Source organism: Myodes glareolus, chromosome 22 (genome assembly GCF_982192425.1).
Source record: "Myodes glareolus chromosome 22, mMyoGla1.1, whole genome shotgun sequence".
NCBI lineage: Eukaryota > Metazoa > Chordata > Mammalia > Rodentia > Cricetidae > Myodes > Myodes glareolus.
The window spans coordinates 49,613,531-49,634,833 of record NC_142047.1 but is presented as its reverse complement, the minus strand read 5'-3'; the positions used below and the strand labels follow the sequence as shown (position 1 = coordinate 49,634,833).

Below are 21,303 nucleotides of genomic sequence, written 5' to 3'. Positions count from 1 at the left end.
GGGGGGCAGTTCAAAGAAGACTGGGTCAGAGATGAGGTTCTGTCTGCTCGCGGCTCCACCACTGCTGGGCGAGGCTGCAGTCCTCAGGGGGCAAGAGGCAAAAGCATTTATAAGAACCAAACTTCTTCCTGGAGAGGATCCAGCCAGAGAAACTCTATCCCACAAGCCTCAGGGTCTGTTGGCGTGGGAGGCGGGTCGGCGTGGGAGTCTCCAGGATGAACTATTTCCTTATCTGGGACTTGTCACCTGTGACCATTTGAGAGCAGAGGCTCCCTGGCGTCTTGCAGGGGCCCACAAGCAAGGCCGTCCTCCAGGCATTGACCTGAGCAGGGCCTCTGCTCTGGCACCTACGGGTGGCATGAAGCCGCGGCTGAGAACTAATGATCCAAGAGTAAGGCAGCTCCCGATTCCAGAGCATTCTATCCCTTCTTCCTGCATGGACGTTTACTGACTCTCTGGACAGACGATCTTCAGTGAGATGCATGGCTAGTCTCACGTAACAGACAAGGAAAAGGACGGTGAAATAACCTGCCCAGAGTCACACGGTCAAGGAGCCAGGACAGAAGGGAGCCACTAGGCTCCCTGCTTGGACATTGCTCTAGCGGAGAAACTGACCACCTTTCAAAACCTGTGGGCCCCTCAAAGACACCCTAAACCCCCTATAATCACTCCCTCATCTTCCAGTTCAAAGAGTCAAGGTTAGCAGGCAAGAGAGCCATGCGTGAACCTCACGTCCCTGTGAACGATCTCCGCTCATCATGACTCCACGCCACAGAACAGCCACCCAGAGCCACAGCGGTCACCCGGAAGCCAGAGGATCTGCAGCGGTGACGACCTCATACACCGAGCTGTCCCACCCTATATTTATCACTCCTCTCCCTCAGTCATGGCCATTCCTGGTGCCTCAGGACCTTTGCCAAAGCCTCTGTGTCTGGGCACCTGTCCGTCAGATCCCGTGAAGCCAACACCTTCTCTTTTTTTCTGGTCTTTGGCCACCCAGGACCCATATCCTAGCTCCCTAGACACCTCTGTGCATCTTTCAGAGTTACAGACGACTGCTCTGCACAGGACAATCCTTCAAGACTTCTTAGCTGTACCTCTATATGCCTGGGCTTGGCATACTGAATGGACAGCTTCAAAATGTTGGATAAGCTGGGCATGGTGGCCCAGCACTGGGAGGCAGAGGCAGGGAGATCTCTGTGAGTATGAGGCGGGTCTGTCTCCAAAAAACAACAACAATAACATCAACAAAACAGTAAAAACACCAGGCAGTGGTGGTGCATATTTAGTCTTATCATTCAGAAGGTAGAAGCAGGTGGATCTCTGAGTTCAAGGCACCTTGGTCTACAAAGCAAGTCCTAGGACAGCCTAGGCTGTGCAGAGAAACCCTGTGTCAAAAAACCAAAACAGGTCAGGCAGTGGTGGCACACGTCTTTAATCCCAGTACTCAGGAGGCAGAGGCTGGTGGATCCCTGAGCTCGAGACTAGCCTGGTCTACAGAGTGAGTTTCAGGACAACCAGGACTGTTAATATAGAGAAACCCTGTCTTGAAAAACAAACAAAAAACCAAAACAGAGCAAGTTCCAGGAAGGTTCCAAAGATACAGAGAAACCTGTCTCGAAACTGCCCCCCCCCAAAAAAAAGAGATAAAAAAACAACAAAAAAACAAAAAGCAAAATTGCTGGGTCAGGCCGGCAAACTGGCTCAGTAGGTCAAGGCACTTGCTGCTAAACCTGAAACCTGAGTTCATCCCCAGGACCCACATGGTGGGAGGAGAGAACTGACACCTACAAGTTTTCCTCTGACCTCCATACCTAGGAAGGACCATGCACACACCCACACCCACATAAACACAGAGAATAACAAATCAAAAAATACTGGGTCCCCTTTGCTCGCAGCAGAGCCCAGGTTTTCTGACATCAGATGTGTGATGACATTAGGGTACTCCAAGAGTGGTCCCAACACTCCACAGGCCTCATATCCTCTGTTACCTCTCCCACGGATGCCACAGCCCCCAAGAGTCTGGTCCAGGACCTACCCTGCTGCCTCCTCCTGCTGATCCTGGGCCCTGAGGACAAGGTCCAATCTTCTGGCCTCCCCTAGGTCACAGAATGAGACTCATGCAGGATGGCAGGTACACTCTGCTCAGGGCAGTGTGGCTGCTACACAAAGCTCCACTTTCTCCCACCTACCCCCCTTGGGACCCCTGACTTCTGCAAGAGCCCAGCTGGTTTTTTTTTTTTTTTTTTTGGAAGGCACACAGACACAGACTCCAGAGCCTTGCCCCGAAGGCGTCATCAAGGAGAAAGGCTGGGGTCCCCTCATGAACACAGCCTTTGCTCCCCACTTCCAACAGAACCCTCTCCTTTTCTACAGAACCAGAAAACCCCCAGACATAGCTCTCAGAATCTGTCTGTCACCCTGATATTCAATCCATGTTCCACCTCAGAGGGTGGAACTAGGCCAGGCACACATGCTCCCACTGAAAAGAGACACTGTCACCACTCAGTGGCACGGCAGGGTCTGGCCTGGGCCAGGCCTGCATGAGCCCAGTCTGCATTGGCTGTCGGGAAGGGGAGCCAAGCAACACTGGTCCCCACAGACAGGGAGGGCTTGGCAGTCTGACCTCGTCCATGACCAAGGGTCTGTGACTTCCTGACCTCACAGGTCATTAAGCCAGTAGCCAAAGGCTGGCTGGGCAGCAGGCCAGGCCTGGTCAGAGGGCACTTCCGGCCTCGCTGTGGGTGGGGACGGGAGGAAGGCAGAGTAAGCATGATCCAACAAGGCCAGGGAGTCAGGGACTTGGGGCAGGATCTGGGCCTGGCTGCCTGCCAAACACCCCCATTTCCAGAGTTCTACCCAGCGTGAGAGACAGCAATGAGGCCCCACGGAGCTGTGCAGGGCCTGGCCCTGGTGGGGGGAAAGCCGGAAAAATGAATCTTCCCCAAAGACATGTTAAAAAAAAAAATTCTCACCCATTCTTTCCCTTTTACCCCAAGCCTTCGGGGATCTAAATATTGCCACACTTTGTAATTTTACGAGCAGACCAAGCTGTACATCACAGTTTTATGTTCCTAAATTAACAAAAGGACCTTAAATCTATATGGGGCTCTTAAAGAAGAAGAAAGAACACGATGTCTAAATTATTCGCTCTCTCCCAACTCCCCTCTTCCCTTCTTCAGCCCAGCGCCAAGTGTTTCCTCCTTAGTAGATGGACCACCAACTGGGGGAGGGGTCCCCACTTGCGAAGTCCTTCCTCTGGGAATCTCCCCTAAAAAGCCAGAATCTGTCTTCCACTTCTCTAAAGAAAGGCCAGCCACTTCAACGAGTGTAGTGTAGTGTTGGTCTAAGCATGTTCGAGGCCTTCCCTGTGCATCATCTCTAGACACACACACACAGACACACACACACACAGACACACACACACACATAGACACATACACACACACACACACAGCCACCAGGGGCTCAGGAAAGGGCATTTTAAGGCAGGCCTGGAGGCAGCCGACTGTAATCACAACACCCAGGAAGCTGAGATGGAAAGATGAAATGTTCAGACCATTCTGGGGTGTAAAGCAAGTTCAGTCTACCCTCAGCTACTTAGGGAGCCCTTGTCTCAAAAATAAAGACTAAAAAGAGAGTTGGGGAGACGTAGCTTGTTGGAGCGCTTACCTGGCATGTTCAAGGCTCTGGGCTCAAGTCCCAGCGTGGAAAAACAAAAAACAAAAAACAAAAAAACCCAACCTACATGGTTCTTCCTGAAGAGAGTGTGGGAATACCAGCTTTACCCAGGGTCTACAGAAAACTGGAAGTCACAGGCCTGAGAGACTTTCCGGCAAGTGTCCTTAGCTCCAAACTGCCGAGGTGGATAATTGATTAGATCTCATGAACCCTGGCACTTCGAAGACCCATGAAGAAAGCAGACAGTAAACACGGAGCTTGGAGGAAATGCCACAGAGGCAGAGACCCTCCGACCTTGGCTGGCTCTGCTGGGGACAGCATGCCTGGCCAGGTCCTCCCACTGGCCACTGTCCTCCGTGGAGGAAGTGGACCCTTCACTTCCCTCCTCGAGACAGAACCAAGCATCCTCAGGATCATTTGCTCCCACAGCGGGAAGAGTCAAGAAGATAAGAAGTCAGAGGGGCAGATCGATGGCCTCCCGTGGCACCTCAGAGACACTGAAGCAGGAGGGAACCTTAATGAACATGAAATTGAGCAGGACGAGAGACAGACCCTAGTCAGAGGGCCTGAGTCACAGCTGAGACAAAAGGGGCCCTGGCTCTTGCAGCTGACAGACCCAAATGTGGTAGGCCCTCCCCCAACTCTCAGGGGTATCCGACAGTAATGAGTGACTGCCCCGAAAGAGCTACATGTGAGCCCAATAAAGTCACCACTGAGTGTGAGCTGAAAGAGGCTGCCACTGCAAAAGGAGCCACACCTTCTTCCCAGACCTACACTAACCCAAGAACAGGTCTCCTTAAGACCCCTCAGATCTCAGGTATAGTCAAAAGATGGGTATAGGCTAGCAAGGGAGGCTGCCCTAGTACTTTGGCCTGTACAGCCTACACCCCACAAGTCCTGGGCACAGTCCACATCCAGCCTTGTGCACAGGCTGGACCACTCTGGATACAATCTTTGGGCGCCTTTACTCTTCCATTACCCCAACTCATGGCAGGGTAAGCTGCTCAGGTAAGGACCAGGTCAGAAATGATTCACTATAAGCTCAGGAGGCCGTTTTGGGCACAGAAGATGTCCCAAGGGAGATAAGGATAATTCTACAGCCACCAGCCATGGTCCTCTCAGGCCTCAGTTCCTTAGCTAGTAGGCCTCAGAGCATCGTTTCTGACTGTGGACAGGGAATCCTGGGGGAGGTGAGGTCACCAGGAGTTCAGCTTGGGGCCAGGGCAGGGTCAGCCAACAGCTAGGAACAAGATAAGGGGCCCCAGGAGGGCGCCACCGCCAATACCAGCCGCCATCCCTCCCTGACGGGTCAACAAATATTTATTAAGCAGAAACTCTGGAGCCAGACTGCCTGGGGTCAGGGGTCAGGGCCCAGCTGAGCCCTTTGCTGCTCCTTTACTGCTCGAGTGACCTCACTCTCCCTTGTGCCTCAGTTTCCTTTGCTGTCAAGTGGGACAGGCATAGCCTGACCTCCCAGCATTCACTGTTGAATGAGCAAGTCTGGCACTGAATGCGCCGTGTATGCAAAGCGGCTGCAACCTCTTCCTTCTCCGTATTTTATTATTCTTTTTATTTTTTACGACTGTCGTTATTGGTCTGGCAGCAGGCCAAGCAAAAAGGAGACACTCAGTCTCCGCCTGCATGGATCACAAAGTTCTGTGGCGTTCAGGGACGTGGGGATCCAGGCAGACACACACACACACACACACACACACACACACACACACAGGGGAAAGCTGGATAGGGGACCGCAGAGAAGGTATGTCATCTGTCACCTGCAGGCCCTGTGCACATGTCCTGCGCCTTTCTCTCTGCACGGGAAGCTGTGCAGACTGACCAAGCCATTCCCTCTAGCCAATGAATAAAAACTTCTCAACATGAAGTCAGGAAGCCTGGCCCAAAGCACCACGTTCAAGTCCCCGCTCTGCCACTAAATCCTGTGGATTTCTGCGAAGATGTTCATCTCGGTAAGAATACCCATTAAAACCTTAACGAGCACGGTAGTTACCCAAGCAGACATTGACTTTATACCCTACCACTTGGGGGTGGAGGAAGGTACACAGGGAGTTTGAGGTCAGCCTGGGTTATACAGCCAGTTCCAGGCCAGGCCGGGATACATGGGACTCTCAAAAACAAAACAAAACACACTCCATTTCTCAGATCTTCTTCTTCATAGGCTCCTTACACCAAAGATGGACAATTAGCCCAGTAAGCGATCTTAGGCCTGGCCAGTGAACCTGGGCTCATGACCACTGCTCGAGCCTGCCATGGTGAGGAGAGAGCCATCAGGGAGGCCATGAAGGCACAGGGGTGCTGCATGACAACAGAACCTACATACCATCTGACTCTGGATCTTAGGGGGACGATACTGTGGATCCAAGTCACAGAGGGGAAAACCGAGGACCTCTGGGAACTTTCCTTACCTGCCAAGGCTGAGGCTGGGGAGATGCAGAGTTGGACTTCAGACCCATTGTACAGTCTGGCAAGAGAAGCCAGTATCTAGGGCCAACCTAACTGGGACCATCCTCCTGCTCCCCGACAGTAGCTGGTTGGTAGGTTCTGGCCCCTGGCTCTTGGCCCTTTGCTAGGATCTGATCTTGAGGACAGAAGCCAGGGCCCAAAGGCGTGGGACAAAACCTAGAACTCAGAGTCCAGGTCCTCTGTGGGCCAGGACGCTGCCTCTCAACCAAAACTACTACTGACCACAGCTGACCAGCTACCCGCTGCTCTGAGGCTTGGAAATCCCCTCCTGAAGTGGCAGATAACAGATCCCACAGGGACACTTCCAGAATGGGCAAAAGCTGGGCCTCTTGAGCAGATTGGTGAGGAGGGTGAGGTAGCAGCGCCCATCCCACAGGGTGTATGGGAGGGTCCCCAAACCACCTGCAGCTGGGATGTTACATGGCAAGTGTGCCCTAATACTACACTCGGCTCACAGGGTGGAAAACCCTAGCAGGGACCTTCAGGAAACAAACTTCAGTAAGAGAAGAACCTTCATCCCGTCGCTAATTTATCTGAGCCCTCCTTCTTGGGGAGGGGAGCCAAGCCCTCCCCTCTCTGAAGGATCAGAACTAGCAGGATTCACCTTGCTGACCCCGACAGCCTAGGGTCTAATCCCAGCCAAGGCTGACTCCTCTAATCGCTCTGAATTTCCCAGTCTGACACTTCCTCCTTCTCTTTCAGAGGCTCCCTGTGTAAATACAGAATCAGTCACCTGACAAGCAAATGCACCAGGCAGCCCTTGGGTGGCAGGTGGAGTGGGGTGTAGATTTCAAACACCTGCCCTTGTGAGCTGCCCAGTACTTAGGAAGATTCCTCTTGCCACCAGCCGCCTCCAAGGCCCTAGAGAGGCACTGGAGAAGCAAAAAAGGAAAGTACCATCCCCGCTCTCCTCGTCAAAGATAGTAGGATACGGCAGGACCGGGAAGGGGCTATGACATACACCTTCCCCATGGGGACATGGCTGGGCTCCAGAGGACGCCTGCCCTTCTGCAGAGATAACCCTGTTGGAAGCTGGGAATTCCCTGCCCTAGCTCTAATTTTGGCTGGACCTCTGAAAGGAAATATGGACGTGAACTGAGGGGAACAGGGAGACCAGCTAAAAGCTGACAACTGCTATTTCAGATCAGACCCTGAGGAGAGGGAGAAACGGGAATGTGAGTGGCTGAGAGAAAATCTTCCAATAAAAACTGCCTGGGGCCAGGCGCTGTTGGCACACACCTTTCTGTGGCACACACCTTTCATCCCAGCACCAGTGAAGCGGAGGCAGCAGAATCTCTGTGAGTTCCAGGCCAGCCAGAGCTACATACTGAGACCCTGTCTCAAGACAAACAAGCAACTGCAAGGGACTGGAAACTCCAGGAAACAGACCAGATTTGTCACAGGGTAGGGCTGGACACTGCAGCAGCCACAAAGAAACTCAGAGATCCATGCACAACCGTTCTGCAGGCGAAATTAATACCACTATCCTCCTCTTCCATGTAACCCGTCATCTCTGCTATATTAACTCAGTGACAGCGTGTGCCCTAGGTCAGGGCAACCAAGACCAGCTCCCTGGAGCTGAGTCCAGCGCAGGCTGGTTCTTGGCTCACAGCTCTTCTTCTGCGAGGACTCCAGAGTGGTGGGGGCCTGCCAAGAGCCTCAGGACCCAGAAAGCACACAAGGAAAAAAAAAAAAGGCAACGTTAACCCAACACCCAGCCACGTGCACCTTTCCCTAGCAAAACTATTCCGAAATAATCTTCAGGGAACAGCAGATCATATCAAGCACGAGAGCCCCCTGACCCCTACTCCTACAGCACCCCAACACCTCTGCATGTCATAGATGCCCTAACTTCAACAGAAACAGTATGCCAGGGCTCAGGGAGAGAAGGAAATAAAAATCCAGCTCATTCTTAGAACAAGCGGCCACACGCAGCCCAGCCCTCCCGACCTGCGGTCACGTGGAGTCGGACCCGGGGGTACCCGAGGGGGAAGACACCCGGAGGGCCGGGTTCCCACGCCCGCCTGCTCGCCCTGGGCTCTCCTGCTTCCCTCGCGCCCGCGTGCAAGTATCTTAAGGATGGAGGGGCTCCCCAGCTCTCCCGCGGTGGCCCCCCGAAACTGAAAGTTGCAGGGCAGCGGCTGTCAGCGCGCACCGAGGCGCAGGAAACAGGAAGCCGCGCGCGCTGCGGCCGCGGCCCCTCCCGGCCTCGCACAACAAAACCTTCCAGGGAATCGGGAGGGGGCGGCGGGGCCAGGGCCCCCCCACCCCGGGTCGCCGCTCGCGGGAAAGTAACTTCACACCCGCGCGATCGCGCCCTGGGCTCAGCGCCGCCGGCTCCGCGCAGACAAAAGGAGCGAGACGCGCACCGGGCCGGGCGCCCCACGCGGCAGCGCGCACCGAGCGGGCAGCCGAGCCGCGCGCCCCTGTGCGCCCCTACGCGCCCTGGCCTGGAGACCCGAGGACCCGGCGCACCACTCGCTTACCTGGTAAGTAATAGAGAGGCGGCTTCAGTCCAAACATGGCTCAGGTTAGAATTCCATAGTGGTCAGAGAGGGACGAAGAAGGAAATGAGGAAAAAAAAATTCAAGCCCAGCAATGAAACAAAACCAGCGTCCAAGCCACGGCACTCAAAAATGTCCAAAACAATAAAATAAAGGCAAAGATGCAATCCCCCGAGCGCTGGGGGTAGAAACCAGTTTGTGTGTTTTTTCCTTTCCCCTCTCCAAGAAGATCAAAGGCTGTCTCTCAGTCCAGCGCCCGGGTAGGTTCGGCCACCTCGGCCCGAGCAGATCCACAGTGAGGTAATTGACCAAGGAAGGGCCGGAGCCTCCACAGCGGCCCGGCGTCTTCGCCGCGTGTGTATTTTCTGCCTTTTGGACTTGAGATGCAAATTAAAAAAAAAAAAGGAGGGGGAGCTGGTGGAGGGAAGAGGGCGGGAGAGCAGAAGAGGAGAGAGAAAAATAAAGGGGGGGCGGTGAGGGTGATGAAATTGGGGGGTTAAGGTCTTCAGGGATTACTCATTGGAAAGAAAAAGAGACAGGAGAGAGAGAGAGAGGAAAAGGGAGAGAAAAAAAGCACCCCCTAAGACGTGCGAACAGCAATCTCGCCTCCATTCAGCCATTTGAATGTCAAGGGCGAGGGTCAAGAGACCTGTTTCCAACAGGGTTTCACGTTCAGAACCAGAAGGGAAAAGGAAGGGGGGCGGCGGGAGGGGGCATCTGGTTGCCAAGGAGAAATCGGCTTTGTTTTCGTTTCCCCTTAGCTACTGGGTGAGGAGGGGCGGGGTGCAGAGAGGAGGAGGGGGCGCTCGGCAGGGGTGCTGGGGGTGGAGAAAATTAATACCCAAACAGCCAAGAAGTACCGAGGGGCAGATTTCGCCTAGTCAATAGGAGAGGCGGCGGCGACAAACAAGTCTTGGGCTAGGGACGCTAGCGAGGGCAGGCTCCCCTCCCCCCTCGCCACCAGCACCCCCCCTTTTTGGTTATCTCCCCGCCCGGCGTCCCACCACTGACTCAGACGGAGGGGGTGGGGAGGAGGGAGAGGAGGAGGAACTCGCGGGGGCGCAGCCGGCAGGAGCAGGAGAGCGGGAGGCAAGAGCGCGCGGCGGTGGAGAGCCCCTCGATCAATTTTCATGCAAGAATCATTATCGGTAAATTGGAAAGCTGGCTGCCTGACAGCAGATTTGTCTCTCCTAATGAAAGCGAAAGGGAAGGGGCGCAGCGGCGGGCGGTTCCTTCCGTCTGCGCAGCGTCCTCCCGGAGCTCCCGGCTGCGCGCCGCGGTGACGAGGAGTCCCACTTGCGACCTGCCCGTGCGCGGCCGCAGAGTCTTACAGACCAGACCCGCCGCCGAGGGCAGCAGCGGATGCTCCCGCTTCGGATTGCACGATTCTCCCCTCTGTCCGGGAGCGGGCCGTTTGCAAACAGTGGGCGGCTGCGGGCGCCGCGGGGCCCCCCTCTGGCTGCCCAACTCCAGGCTCTGGCCGCCGGCCCGCCCTCGCTCCTCCCCACCCACGTCTGACAGCTGCGGGAGCCGGGAGCACGACCCCCACCCCCCACGACCGTGCCCCGGGGAGGCCGGGGCCGCCCTTTGTGCAGCCCGCTGGGGGCTGTGGAGACCGCGCCCGGGAGAGCTAGGGACGGTGGTTGGCCTCTCTTTCCTTTCCTCCCGCCCCCCCACGCCCTACCCCTTAAAAATCCCTGTTGCAAGTGTAATCAAATGCTTGATACCATCTCCCACACTCTCCTGCACCCGGGCATTATCAGATCCGGGAAGGCATGCTTCCAGGCAAACAGACCTAATAAATGCTATTACTGGGACTCTGCAAGCCCCGGCTGCACCATAGTAACGAGAGCCCGGCTAATTTGGTTTAAGCAAACGACCGACTGCACTGAGCGTGAGTGTGGCGCCTGTATCTCCCCTCCCCAGCCGCCGTGCGTTCACACCAGCTCAAGAAGGCCCCAAGTGATAATTCCCCAAATCGAAGGGGAAAAAACCCTGCCGCCAAACCACATCCTGTGCGCTCATTGTCCAGCCCAGCGATTTTAAAGAGACAGCATCCATTTACCCACACACCAGCCCCTTCTACTAAACGCACGCGGCAAAGCAAGTATCAAGATGCGACCATTTATTTTTCAAGTCCTTTTACGGAAGCTCTCCCCCACCGCAGTGGCGCAACTAACTGGGATCCTAACTCGGTGACACTAAGGGTCACCTTTTGACCCCTTAGTCCTAGCCCGCAGGACTAAGCCCTAGCCCGCAGGTACGCACAGCAGGCGCATGGTCGTGCCAGGCTGGGGTTTCTGGCAAGGCTCTCTAATCTCGGCACCCATCACGGGTCTCCAACCAGTGGCCCCAAGATCCTAATAAACTCGGTGGCTTCAGATGACAGCCAAACTTCCAGAATACAGGACACCAGAGGAGATCTCGAGAGGGCACTTCGAGGGAGGTGGGGACCCAGTGTGCCTTCTGACTCTGGCTGCACGTCCTCTGCGGCCCCTAGGAGGGCGCTGCAGCGGGCTTCTGACCGCTCTGCTCCAAGTGACCCCAGAGGGCAAGCCGGGCCCTAGGCTGCAGGTCCTTTGTTTTTTGGGGGGGCGGGGGGGGCTGCCTGTAAGGCGAGGACACACAGGCGGGGCTGGAGTGTCTAGGGTCACCACCTCCATCACCGGCCTGCACAATTCAGGGAGCTCCGGATGGGAGAAGAGGGATCAGATGCCCCCTACACACATACACCCCGCCCCGACCTCATAAGTGCTAGTACTTAGGGGAAAAAATAAAAACTATTTTTAAAAGACCCTAAACTATCAGTTTGTGTTGTCACTCTTATTGGTTTTTAATTCTCCGGGATTACGGGAACAACAGTAGTAATTAATACGAAACCTTCCTCCACTGTATATGCTAATGGCAGGAGCCATAAAAATTAATTTGCAAACATGTCATTACACAATAGCTATACAGGCAATAAACCTGTAATTATGGGCCAATCACAGGCAGGGTACAGAGGGAGGATGCTCCCCCAATAGGCTGGGCACCCCCCTCCTTTCCCTGCTAAAGTAGAGGAAGTCATTCTGAAAGGAGCCCTCCTTCTTGGAGCCACCTGTGGAGAAAGAGCTGTCCAGACAGGAGTCCAGACTGCTGGGCTTATGTGCCAGCTCCTCGGGCCAGTGGGGACCCATAGGGGGCCAGGGAGGCCTAGGAGGGTGCCTGGGCCGGGTTTGTGAGGAGGCCAGCAGTGGGAAGAACAGGCACAGAGGAGCCCCACTATGGTGGGCCAGCTGCACTTACCATCCCTGTATCATTGTGCCTCCTCAAAGACAAACCTCTCTTCTAATAAGAATTCCAATGCCTGCATCCAATTATCGAGACCGTGAGGGCCAAGCCCTAATTGCTTAGAGCCGCACCCTGGGGAAGGAGGCTAGCTGTGTGCTGTTACTGATAGCCTAGCTAGCTCCTTTGCCCCTGAGCCTGGAAGCTCAAAGTAGGTTAGTGAGGTTCCTGGTGATTGGAGGGTGGGACACTACGCACTCTGCTGGGGAGAGTGGTCATCCCATAGCCCCCCCCCCCAAAAAAAACCTGGTGCCAAAACAGCCAGGAATACAAAGCCCCCCCCCCCCAGCCCCTAGCAGCCAGCTCAGTGCTGGCTGTCTTTGAATGGTTGGGTTGTTTGACTAATGTGGCTGAACTGAACAGGGTAGCTGGCTGCACTTTCTCTTTCCCACTGGCCCCTGTGGCTTTGCTGTGGTGGGTGGACCCCATCACTACAGCCATTCATATCCCAGGGGGAGCCAGCCCTCCATCAGGCATGTCTGTGGCCTCCTTCAGATGGGACATGAGCCCAGTACTCCCACCACAAACCATGTGGGTACACCAACACCAGCTGTGGGTGTCTGGATAAGGCTACTGCCTCCCCGGGTTTTACCCCAGAAGGTTTCTGTGCAAGGAAAGGTGGTCCTTGACTCTCTCTGTCCCTCTCTCTCTTTTTAATGTGTGGAGGGGCTGATGAAGAAGAGGCAGCAATGAGGAGGCTGGACCACCCAGAAACCATCCTTCCTCTGGGCCTTTTAGGAGGCAGGGACACCACAGGCCATTCTTCCTCTTAGTTCCAGAGAGACACCACCCTGAAAACCACCCAAGATCAGGAAGGGAGGTGCTGATGACCCCCCCCCCATTTGTCAATAGGAAAGAAGGTAGGGGTCCAGGCCACCCTGAGGAGATGCATAAAACCAGGAGTTCCCCATTCTGAAGATGCAGCACCCGTGCTAGCTGCCCCTTCAACACGGAGGGGCCCCCACACTCCCTCTAGCAGGGCTACTCTTGCTTGGGCTCAGATACAGCCCAGCCAGCCCCACTCAGCTGAACACAGTAAAACTAGACTCTCCTACATGCTAAGGCAGGCAGCTCCCTGCCAGCTGTGCCCATCACCCATCATGTGCCATGCCCCCCAGGCCAGGAGGCCAGCTTGCCTCCCTGAGGAGGTGCACAGAAGAAGCCCTCATGCCATAGAAAGAGCAGAGCCTGGAGTACCAAGGTTGCATGGTTCCCAGGACATGCTGGATCCTCCAGATGCCCACCTGTCCCCCTTAGCATGGCGGTGAGGCAGCAGGTACTTCCTAGGAGCTCAATCTGGGCCTGGCGCTGCTCCGACTGCTCTTCCTAGGTGACCCAGGGAATCCTTTGGACCATCTTGCTTTAGGTCACCCTTCACAATTCCGTTTTCCAAATGAGGCACAGAGAAGCTTGAGCACCTTCTCCAACGACTCAGAGCCAGTAGATGGTTAGAACAAGGGTTTGAGCCTTGGAGGGCTGTTTCTAAACCCTGTGTGCCCTGTCTCCTCATCTGAAAGTTGGGGTGGATCACTCATGCATGCCAGGAGAAGACCGGCCGGATGTGGGTGCTTCCAGCACCTGGCCTGCTCGGGGACTCCACAAGCAGCTGTGACGACTCCCCAGGCTATGTAACAATGGAGACACCACCAGCAGTGAAAGACGGGTCTCAGTGGGTTCAGCTCTGTCCCCCCCCTGCTCTTCAGTGGCTTTGTCAGCATTTGGGGGACCTGCCCACCCCCACAGACAGACTCATTGTCTTGTGACTTTGTAACACTTAATGCTAAGCACCAGGGGTGTGAGGTCAACTGCCCAAGGGCACAAAGGGACTGGTGACACCCGCTCTGGTGACCTCAGGCTCTGGTCCTCAGGTGACAGCAAGCCCCTGAGATAAGTAAGTCCTAGATTGTGAGAGAAAGGTCTGTGCTCACAGCTGTCTGTGACAGCTGTGTGTTTGAGATTGTTTCCTTCTTTGTGCGAGGTGTCTATTTTCACGCCTTCTCCCCTGACCAGGTGTTGCCCATCTTGGGGGGGTCTCACAAAAATTCCTGGGTCCAAGCCTGGTCCTGACCTGTGCAATGGGTTAAATGGTGGCCTGTAAAAGCCGTGGCCAGGTATCTGGGCCTGCGACCTGCTTCCAAAGAAGTCTGAACAGGTTCGATTGAAGTTTAGGGTCCTTCCTGAGTACTGGGGTACATGGAGAGGGCCAGGTGAGGTGAAACACCTGTAATGCTACCATTTGGGAAACTAAAGCAGAAAGAAGAAAGGAACACCCCGAAAGGGAGGAGCTGGGCTTGGACCATCCCAACACGAGGCAGAGGCAGAGGCAGAGGCAGAGGCAGAGAGGCAGAGAGGCAGAGAGGCAGAGAGGCAGAGAGGCAGAGAGGCAGAGAGGCAGAGAGGCAGAGAGGCAGAGAGGCAGAGAGGCAGAGAGGCAGAGAGGCAGAGAGGCAGAGAGGCAGAGAGGCAGAGAGGCAGAGAGGCAGAGAGGCAGAGAGGCAGAGGCAGAGAGGCAGAGAGGCAGAGAGGCAGAGGCAGAGGCAGAGGCAGAGGCAGAGGCAGGAAGATCACTGCAGATTGAGACTAGCCTGGTTCGAACCATAGAATCTTCCAGGGCTACATATTGAGACTTTTACCAAACATACAACACACACAGACACACACCAACACACAAACACACACACCGAACACCAAAAAGAGGAGAGTATAAATAGAGCGAATCAGGAGAGAAGCCATGTGAGGCCAGAGACAGAAGCAGGAGTGATGGAGCCACAGCCATTGAAAGCTGCGGCCCCAGGCGCTGGAGAAGATGAAGCACCTCCTGCAGCCTCCAGAGGGAGCAGAGCCGGTGACTCTGACCTGACTTCAGTTACCGGACAGTCAGAAAGTCTCTGGCTTCACAGAGGTCACTCGGTTTGTGGTGATTCATGACCATAACTCCAGGGGCCTCATCTCTCTGGTCCCCTCTGTAACAGTGATCTGCTCCTGTTAGCTAGTGCCCAGAGGAGCTCAGGTCAGCTGGCTTGTATCAGGTCCTGGGCGGGGAGTGTCAGGAATCCTACAGCAGTCTGGGCACCCAGAAACCAACAACCCCACGGGACCTGGGGCTTTCTAGCGTCCTGGCCACCCTCCTGGTTTCAAATGGTGACACACATGTCTAGTGGGTTTTGGGAACAGGCATGGCCCAAGGCCATCAGCTTGGCCATCTGCCTCAGAGACAGATCGCCTTCCTGAGGCTCCACCCGGGAGCACAGGCTCTGGTCCCTGGAGGCTCCATTAGGTCCAGGACACCAGTGACCTTTCCTTCCAACCTCCCCCAAATTGTGGGACCCAGTTCTAGGCAAGAGAAGGAGATAGAAAACCTGGCTTGCCATGTCAGGGCCTGGCTAGGAGAGATGTCCCACGTGAGCCTGTGCTTGCTCTTTCTGGGGGTGCATGGCCTTGAACCCAGTACTGAAGATAGCAACACCCCTATCAGCTCTTCCACAGTGTCCATAGCAAAGGCCCCTATCCCGCCCCTTCTTAGCTGTCCATCACACAGACACATGCTTACTGTCAGGTAACAAGCGTCCCCCCAAGTGAGGCCCTCAGGATGACTCTGACAGTGTCTCTGGTACAGCCCAGCTGTCCCCTTAGCAGGCATCAGCTCCTTTCCCAGCTCCAGGTCACATACTTCAGTTTTAAGAAGACAGACTCATCATTGCTAGAAGAGTAAACCTGTCTATCTTCATTCTTCCCACTCCTCCCACGAGATGCTAAGGCCAGAGAAGTCAAATGGCCCTAAGTCACAAAGCCCAGAAAAGGAAATCCTCAGATTAGACCCTACACAGAGTGACAGACGGTCAGGTAGGGCCTCTTCCTCTCCCAGAAGCGCATTTGAGGTTTAAAATATTTATCTCTGTGTATATGTGCATGCCATGGCGTGTGTATGGAGGTCAGAGGGCAGTTTGCCAGGGTTGGTTCTCTCCTTCTACAGTGTGGGTCCTGGGGTTCTAACTCAGGACATCAGAACTGGCAGCAAGCACTTCTGCCTGCTGAGCCAGCTTGCCAGCCCTATTTGATGTTTATTGACTGAACAATTTCATTTTTGCAGTGCAAGGTCAGGCCCCTGGACTCTTCTTGTTAGTTGGCTCTGTTTCGGCCTTGACTTTCTCTTTGATCTTGAAACCAGATTTTCCCCCAAAACTTCTTGAGTCAAGATTTTGCCTTGTGTTTTGGACCAACCCTGAATCCTGGGTCCTTCTGCTAAGACCTCCAGGGCAGCCACCACATCTAGATAAAAATCTTTTCTTTGTTGTTGTCTTTTTAAAAAATCATTTATTTTTATTGTGTGTGCACACTGGTGTTTTGCCTTCATGTATATCTGTGTGAAGGCGTTGGAACTTCTGGAGCTGGAGTTACAGACAGGAGTGACCTGTCATGTGGTGTTGAGAATTGAACCCAGGTCCTCTAGAGGAGCAGCCGGTGCTCTTAATCTCTGAGCCATCCTTCCAGCCCATTGTCTTGTTTTTTATTTGTTGTTATTTTTGTTTAGAGAAAGGGTCTTACTATGTAGTCCTAGCTGGCCTTTAACTCAGACAGGTTTGCCTGCCTCTGTTTTTTGTTGTTGTTGTTTTTTTTTTTTTTTTTTTTTGGAGACAGAGCTTCTCAGGATAGGATGACAGTCGTATATCACCTTGCTTGGTTTATGAAGTGCTAGAGATGATACCCAGCCTTTATGAAGGACAGGTAAACACTCTAAAACTGAGCCACACCCCCAGATCCAACCCCCTTGTAAAAACAAACAAACAAACCAGCAGAAAACAGTTATTGCCAGATGGTGGTGATGCAGGCCTTTAATCCCAGCACTCAGGAGACAGAGGCAGGTGGATCTCTGAGTTTGAGGTCAGCACTGTCTACAGAGTGAGTTCCAGGACAGCCAGGGCTATCTTGTCTCAAAAAAATCCCAAACAAACAAACGAACAAACAAACAAACAAAACCCAGCTACATATGTTTCACTTTTTTGTTTATGTATAATGTTTGCATGATATTTGTGCGACAGGTATATGCAATGCCCTCAGTGGCCAGAAGAGGACACTGAATCCCATGAACTAGAGTTACAGGTAGTTGTGAGGCACTATATGGGTGCTAGAAACTTGACATTGGTCTTTAGAGAGGCAAGTGCTCTTAACCTCTGAGCCAATTCTCCAGCCACTGGACCCCATTTAAATGTAGCACTAACCAAACTGGACTTCTTGGTGCCCCAGGCCCTATACTCCTAGCACTTGTAAAGGTGAAGCAGATTGGACTGGGCTTCAGAGTGAGCTGAGGTCAGTCTGGGAAACTTAGTGAAGTTCTGTCTCACAATAAAAAGTAAAAAGAAGACCGGGAAGTGGTGGCACATGCCTTTAATCCCAGCACTGGGGTTGCGGAGACAGGTGGATCTCTGTGAGTTCAAGGCCAGCCTGGTCTACAGAGTTCCAAGATAGGCTTCAAAGCTACAGAAAAACCCTGTCTCAAACAAAACAAAATAAAACAAAAAACCCAAAGTAAAAAGAGGGCTGAGGACACAGCTCAGTGGTTAGCACTTGCTTAGCTTGTACAAGGCCCAGTACTGTACAATAAATGAATGAATACTCGAATCAATGAACCAATTTAAAAAAAATCCCACAAGAGGAAAAGCAACATGTGCGAGGAAGGGGGAAGGGATCCACTGCTCCCCTTCACCACCCTGTGGAGCTGAGTCTAACTTCCCGTCCAGGCTAGACCTAGAGCAAGCTTCTACGGCCTGTGCTTTCAGGAAGTCGCCAAAAGACTGGGCAAAGGGCCCAATCCCCATGGAGCACCATGGGGACTGGCCAGCCACAGGGCTTATCTTTGGAAGTGACCCTCTGCTGCCTCACATCTTGGACTTCCTGGCCACATCGAGACCTCACAGCTCTGGTCAGGTATGTTGTTTCAACATAGCCTAGAAAGGAGCTGTTGGAGTCCCAACAGGTAACCTGCAGAGGGCACAGGTAGACAGCCTCCCCTGTCCTGGCTTTTTGTCCTTTTGCTCTGCCTCCTACCCTAGGTCAACCTACTAGGTTGTCTTCTCACCTGAGGGCCTCTCTACCACCAGTCTGTGGCTGTTCAATGGGAGAGGCCTGTCACTCACACAAGCCAGGGTCCTGGACACTTCCCTAGCCTGGGCTGTCTCCTGGGATAGCCCTTGCATTCTGCCTCGGGCACTATAGGGCTCTCAGGTGTCAAGCGACAGCCTCAGTTGTGACAGTCAAAGTGTCCTCTGCATATGCTGGATTTTGGGGATCCAGTCTGTTTGGACGCTTGCCTTCCTGGACCTGGAGGGAGGGGGAGGGAGCTGGAGCTTCCCACAGGGCAGGAAACCCTGACTGCCCTGGGGGACGGAGGGGAAGGAGGGGGGGAGTGGGGGGAGTGGGAGGGTGTTGGGAGGGGGGGCGGAAACGGAAACTTTAAAAAAAATAAAATTAAAGATTTAAAAAAAAAAAAAAAAAAAAAAAACAAAAAAACAAAGTGTCCCCTGACAGGACCACCTTGGTGAACACAGCTGCAGGTGGAGAATCACTTCCTTAAATCCCAGATCGGAACTGGAGTCACTTAAGGCCTGGTTCACCTCCAGTTACCAACCTCAGACAGCACTTGGCTTCCTCTAGACCCTGGAGATACCAAATTGGGGGCTCAGTCCTCCAATGTAACCGATTCTTCCCATTTGGCTAATGGTGGTTTCTGGTGGCAAACTTCACGGGAGGAGGCTAGCTCCTGAGTGTCCCAGCCACCAGAAAAAGTCCTATCCAGGCCAGACATTGGACCATGAGACTCAGACTCACAAGATAAAGAGACAGAGCCAGCCAGGCTCCAATTCTGGCCTGGACACTTGTCCTTAGCTGTTGGTCTCCATCCCAAGTCCATATCCAGGGATCCTGGGTGAACTATCCCAGAATTGCCTCTGTTCCCCACCAGATGTAGGGCACAGCTGGATGGCAAGGAGCAGATGGGCCGAGGGGAGCAAGCCAGGCTCCAGCAGCCTTCTTGCCCCACCCCAGAGACTGTGGCTCTGGCCTTCTCGTGCTTTCCGTATCTTCTGTAGGTCACTTCAACCAAATGATCAGAGGGCCTTCCAGCTTGGCACGTCCAGGCTTCAGACACACAGACATGCCATCTGCTTATCTTGGCATTTAAGAACCAGACCGGGCTTCCGAAGAAAAGGCTGCCCTGTGCAGCTTGCTTCTCCTTTGCCTGTGGACCTGAGGGTGGCTCTCCCACTTCCTGCACCCTGGCCCAGCCCTGTGCGCTCGGAAGTGTTACAAAGCAGAAGCAGAAGCCAGCCGGTGGGGGAGTTACTGAGCGAACCCTGAACCCTGGAATGCATAGGAAGACCCTGTCTCAACAACAGCGTAGCAGGTGAGAAAGGCCGGAGAGCCAGCCCAGCCGACAGGGTGCTGGCTTGGCACTCATGATACCCTGAGTTCCATTCCCCACTACACAAACAGGTTGCAGAGGTGCATACCTGCAATGCCAGGACTTGGGAGTTGGAAGCAGTGGAGGGGGGGGGGAGATCAGGAGCTCAAGGTCATCCTCAGCTACTAAGTTCAAGGCTAACCTATGTGAGACCCTGTTGGGAGAAAAGAGAAAAAAAGGAGGAGGAGGAGGAGGAAGAAGAAAAAGAAGAAGAAGAAGAAGAAGAAGAAGAAGAAGAAGAAGAAGAAGAAGAAGAAGAAGAAGAAGAAGAAGAAGAAAGCATGGTGTTGGGGTATACACCTGTGATTCCAGGGCTTGGGAGGCCGGACAGAGGATCACTGCAAGTTGGAGATTATCTTTGGTTACACAGTGAGTTCCATGCCAGCCTGAATGAGACCCTGTCTCAAACAAACCCAAATAAAGAAGAAAATGAAGCATGTAACTTAAAAAATAATAATAAAAGGCCCTGTGTCCTGTGCTTTGAATTGTTTAAAAAAATTCTTCCGGGGCTGGAGGGATAGCTCAGCAGCTAAGAGATCCTACTGGTCTTCCAGGGGACCTGAGTTCAGTTCCTAGCACCCAGGGTGGGTGGCTCACAACTGTGTAACTCCAGCTCCAAGGGATCTGATGCCCTCTTCTGGTTTCCAAGGGCGCTGTACTCATGTGCACATACCTACATCATACAGATACACACATAATTTGTTTGTTTGAGACAGGTTCTTACTATGTAGCTTTGGCTGTCTAAAACTCACTCTGTAGATCAGGTTGTCTTGGGATTCACAGAGATCCACCTGCCTCTGTCTCCGAGTGCTGGGATTAAAGGTATGCACCACCAGGCCTAACTATATAACTTTTTAAAAAATTGCCACAGCCAGGCAGTGGTAGCGCACACCTTTAATCCCAGCACTCGGGAGGCAGAAGCAGGTGGATCTCTGTGAGTTCGAGGCCAGCCTGCTTTACAAGAGCTAGTTCCAGATCAGGCTCCAAAAGCTACAAAGAAACCCTGTCTCAAAAAAAAAAAAATTGCCAGGTGGTGGTGGCGTATGCCTTTAATCCCAGCTCTCAGGAGGCAGAGGCAGGCCGAACTCTAAATTCAAGGCCAATTTGGTCTACTAGCAAGTTCCAGGACAGTCAGTACTACACAGAGAAATCCTCTGTCTTGAAAAACCAAGACTGTAAGAAATAAAAATCTTTTGAAAAAAATTCTTCAAATGACACTCAAGGCTGACCTCTGACCTCACATATACATACATACACAGACACACAGACACACACCAAGATTCCTCAAATAGCATCTGGTTAGACAGCTCAGGCATGGGTAAAGAAAGCTGTGTCCAAGCCCGACAACCTGAATTCAGTCCCCAGACCTCACAGGGTGGAAGGAGGGAACCTTCTAGCTCACACAAGTTGTCCTCTGACCTACACACACACACACACACACACACACACAGTGTCACACATGTCCCCCGCACATATAATAAACAAACAAACAAACAAATAAAATTTCTAAAATGTTCCTCAGGGCCCAGAGAGATGGCTCAGTGGTCAGAGCACTGGTTGCTCTTCCAAAGGATCCAGGTTCAATTCCCAGCATCCGCATGGCAGCTCACAGCTGTCTGTAATTCTAGCTTCGGGTGATCCGACACCCTCACACAGACATGCAGGCAAAACACTAATGCACATGAAATAAAAAGTAGTAATAATAATAATAATAAAAAGTTCCTCAAATACACCGGTCACTTGGCCAAACAACCTGGCTGTAAAATCAAGTGTCCTAATTTAGGACTGAGCTACAACAGCCGTCAGCCCAAGCAGGACTATGAGCTAGGTCTCTGGTGGGCCAGGGTGATGAGC

General features: G+C 53.3%; 1 protein-coding gene across 5 annotated transcripts in view; it reads right to left on the bottom strand.

The window, feature by feature from the left end:
- Gse1 (Gse1 coiled-coil protein) overlaps window positions 1–21,303 on the bottom strand; it is a 344,446-nt gene that overhangs the window by 79,753 nt on the left and 243,390 nt on the right. The window contains exon 1 of one of the 5 annotated variants that reach the window (XM_085681803.2): window positions 8,649–9,561. The exons of 3 other annotated variants lie outside the window; for them this stretch is intronic. In XM_085681803.2, coding sequence (XP_085537929.2) covers window positions 8,649–8,685 — 37 coding nt within the window. In that variant the 5' untranslated portion in view covers window positions 8,686–9,561. Of the gene's footprint in view, window positions 1–8,648; window positions 9,562–21,303 lie in introns of those variants that run through there. One more of the 5 variants, XM_085681806.2, reaches the window with a different exon arrangement.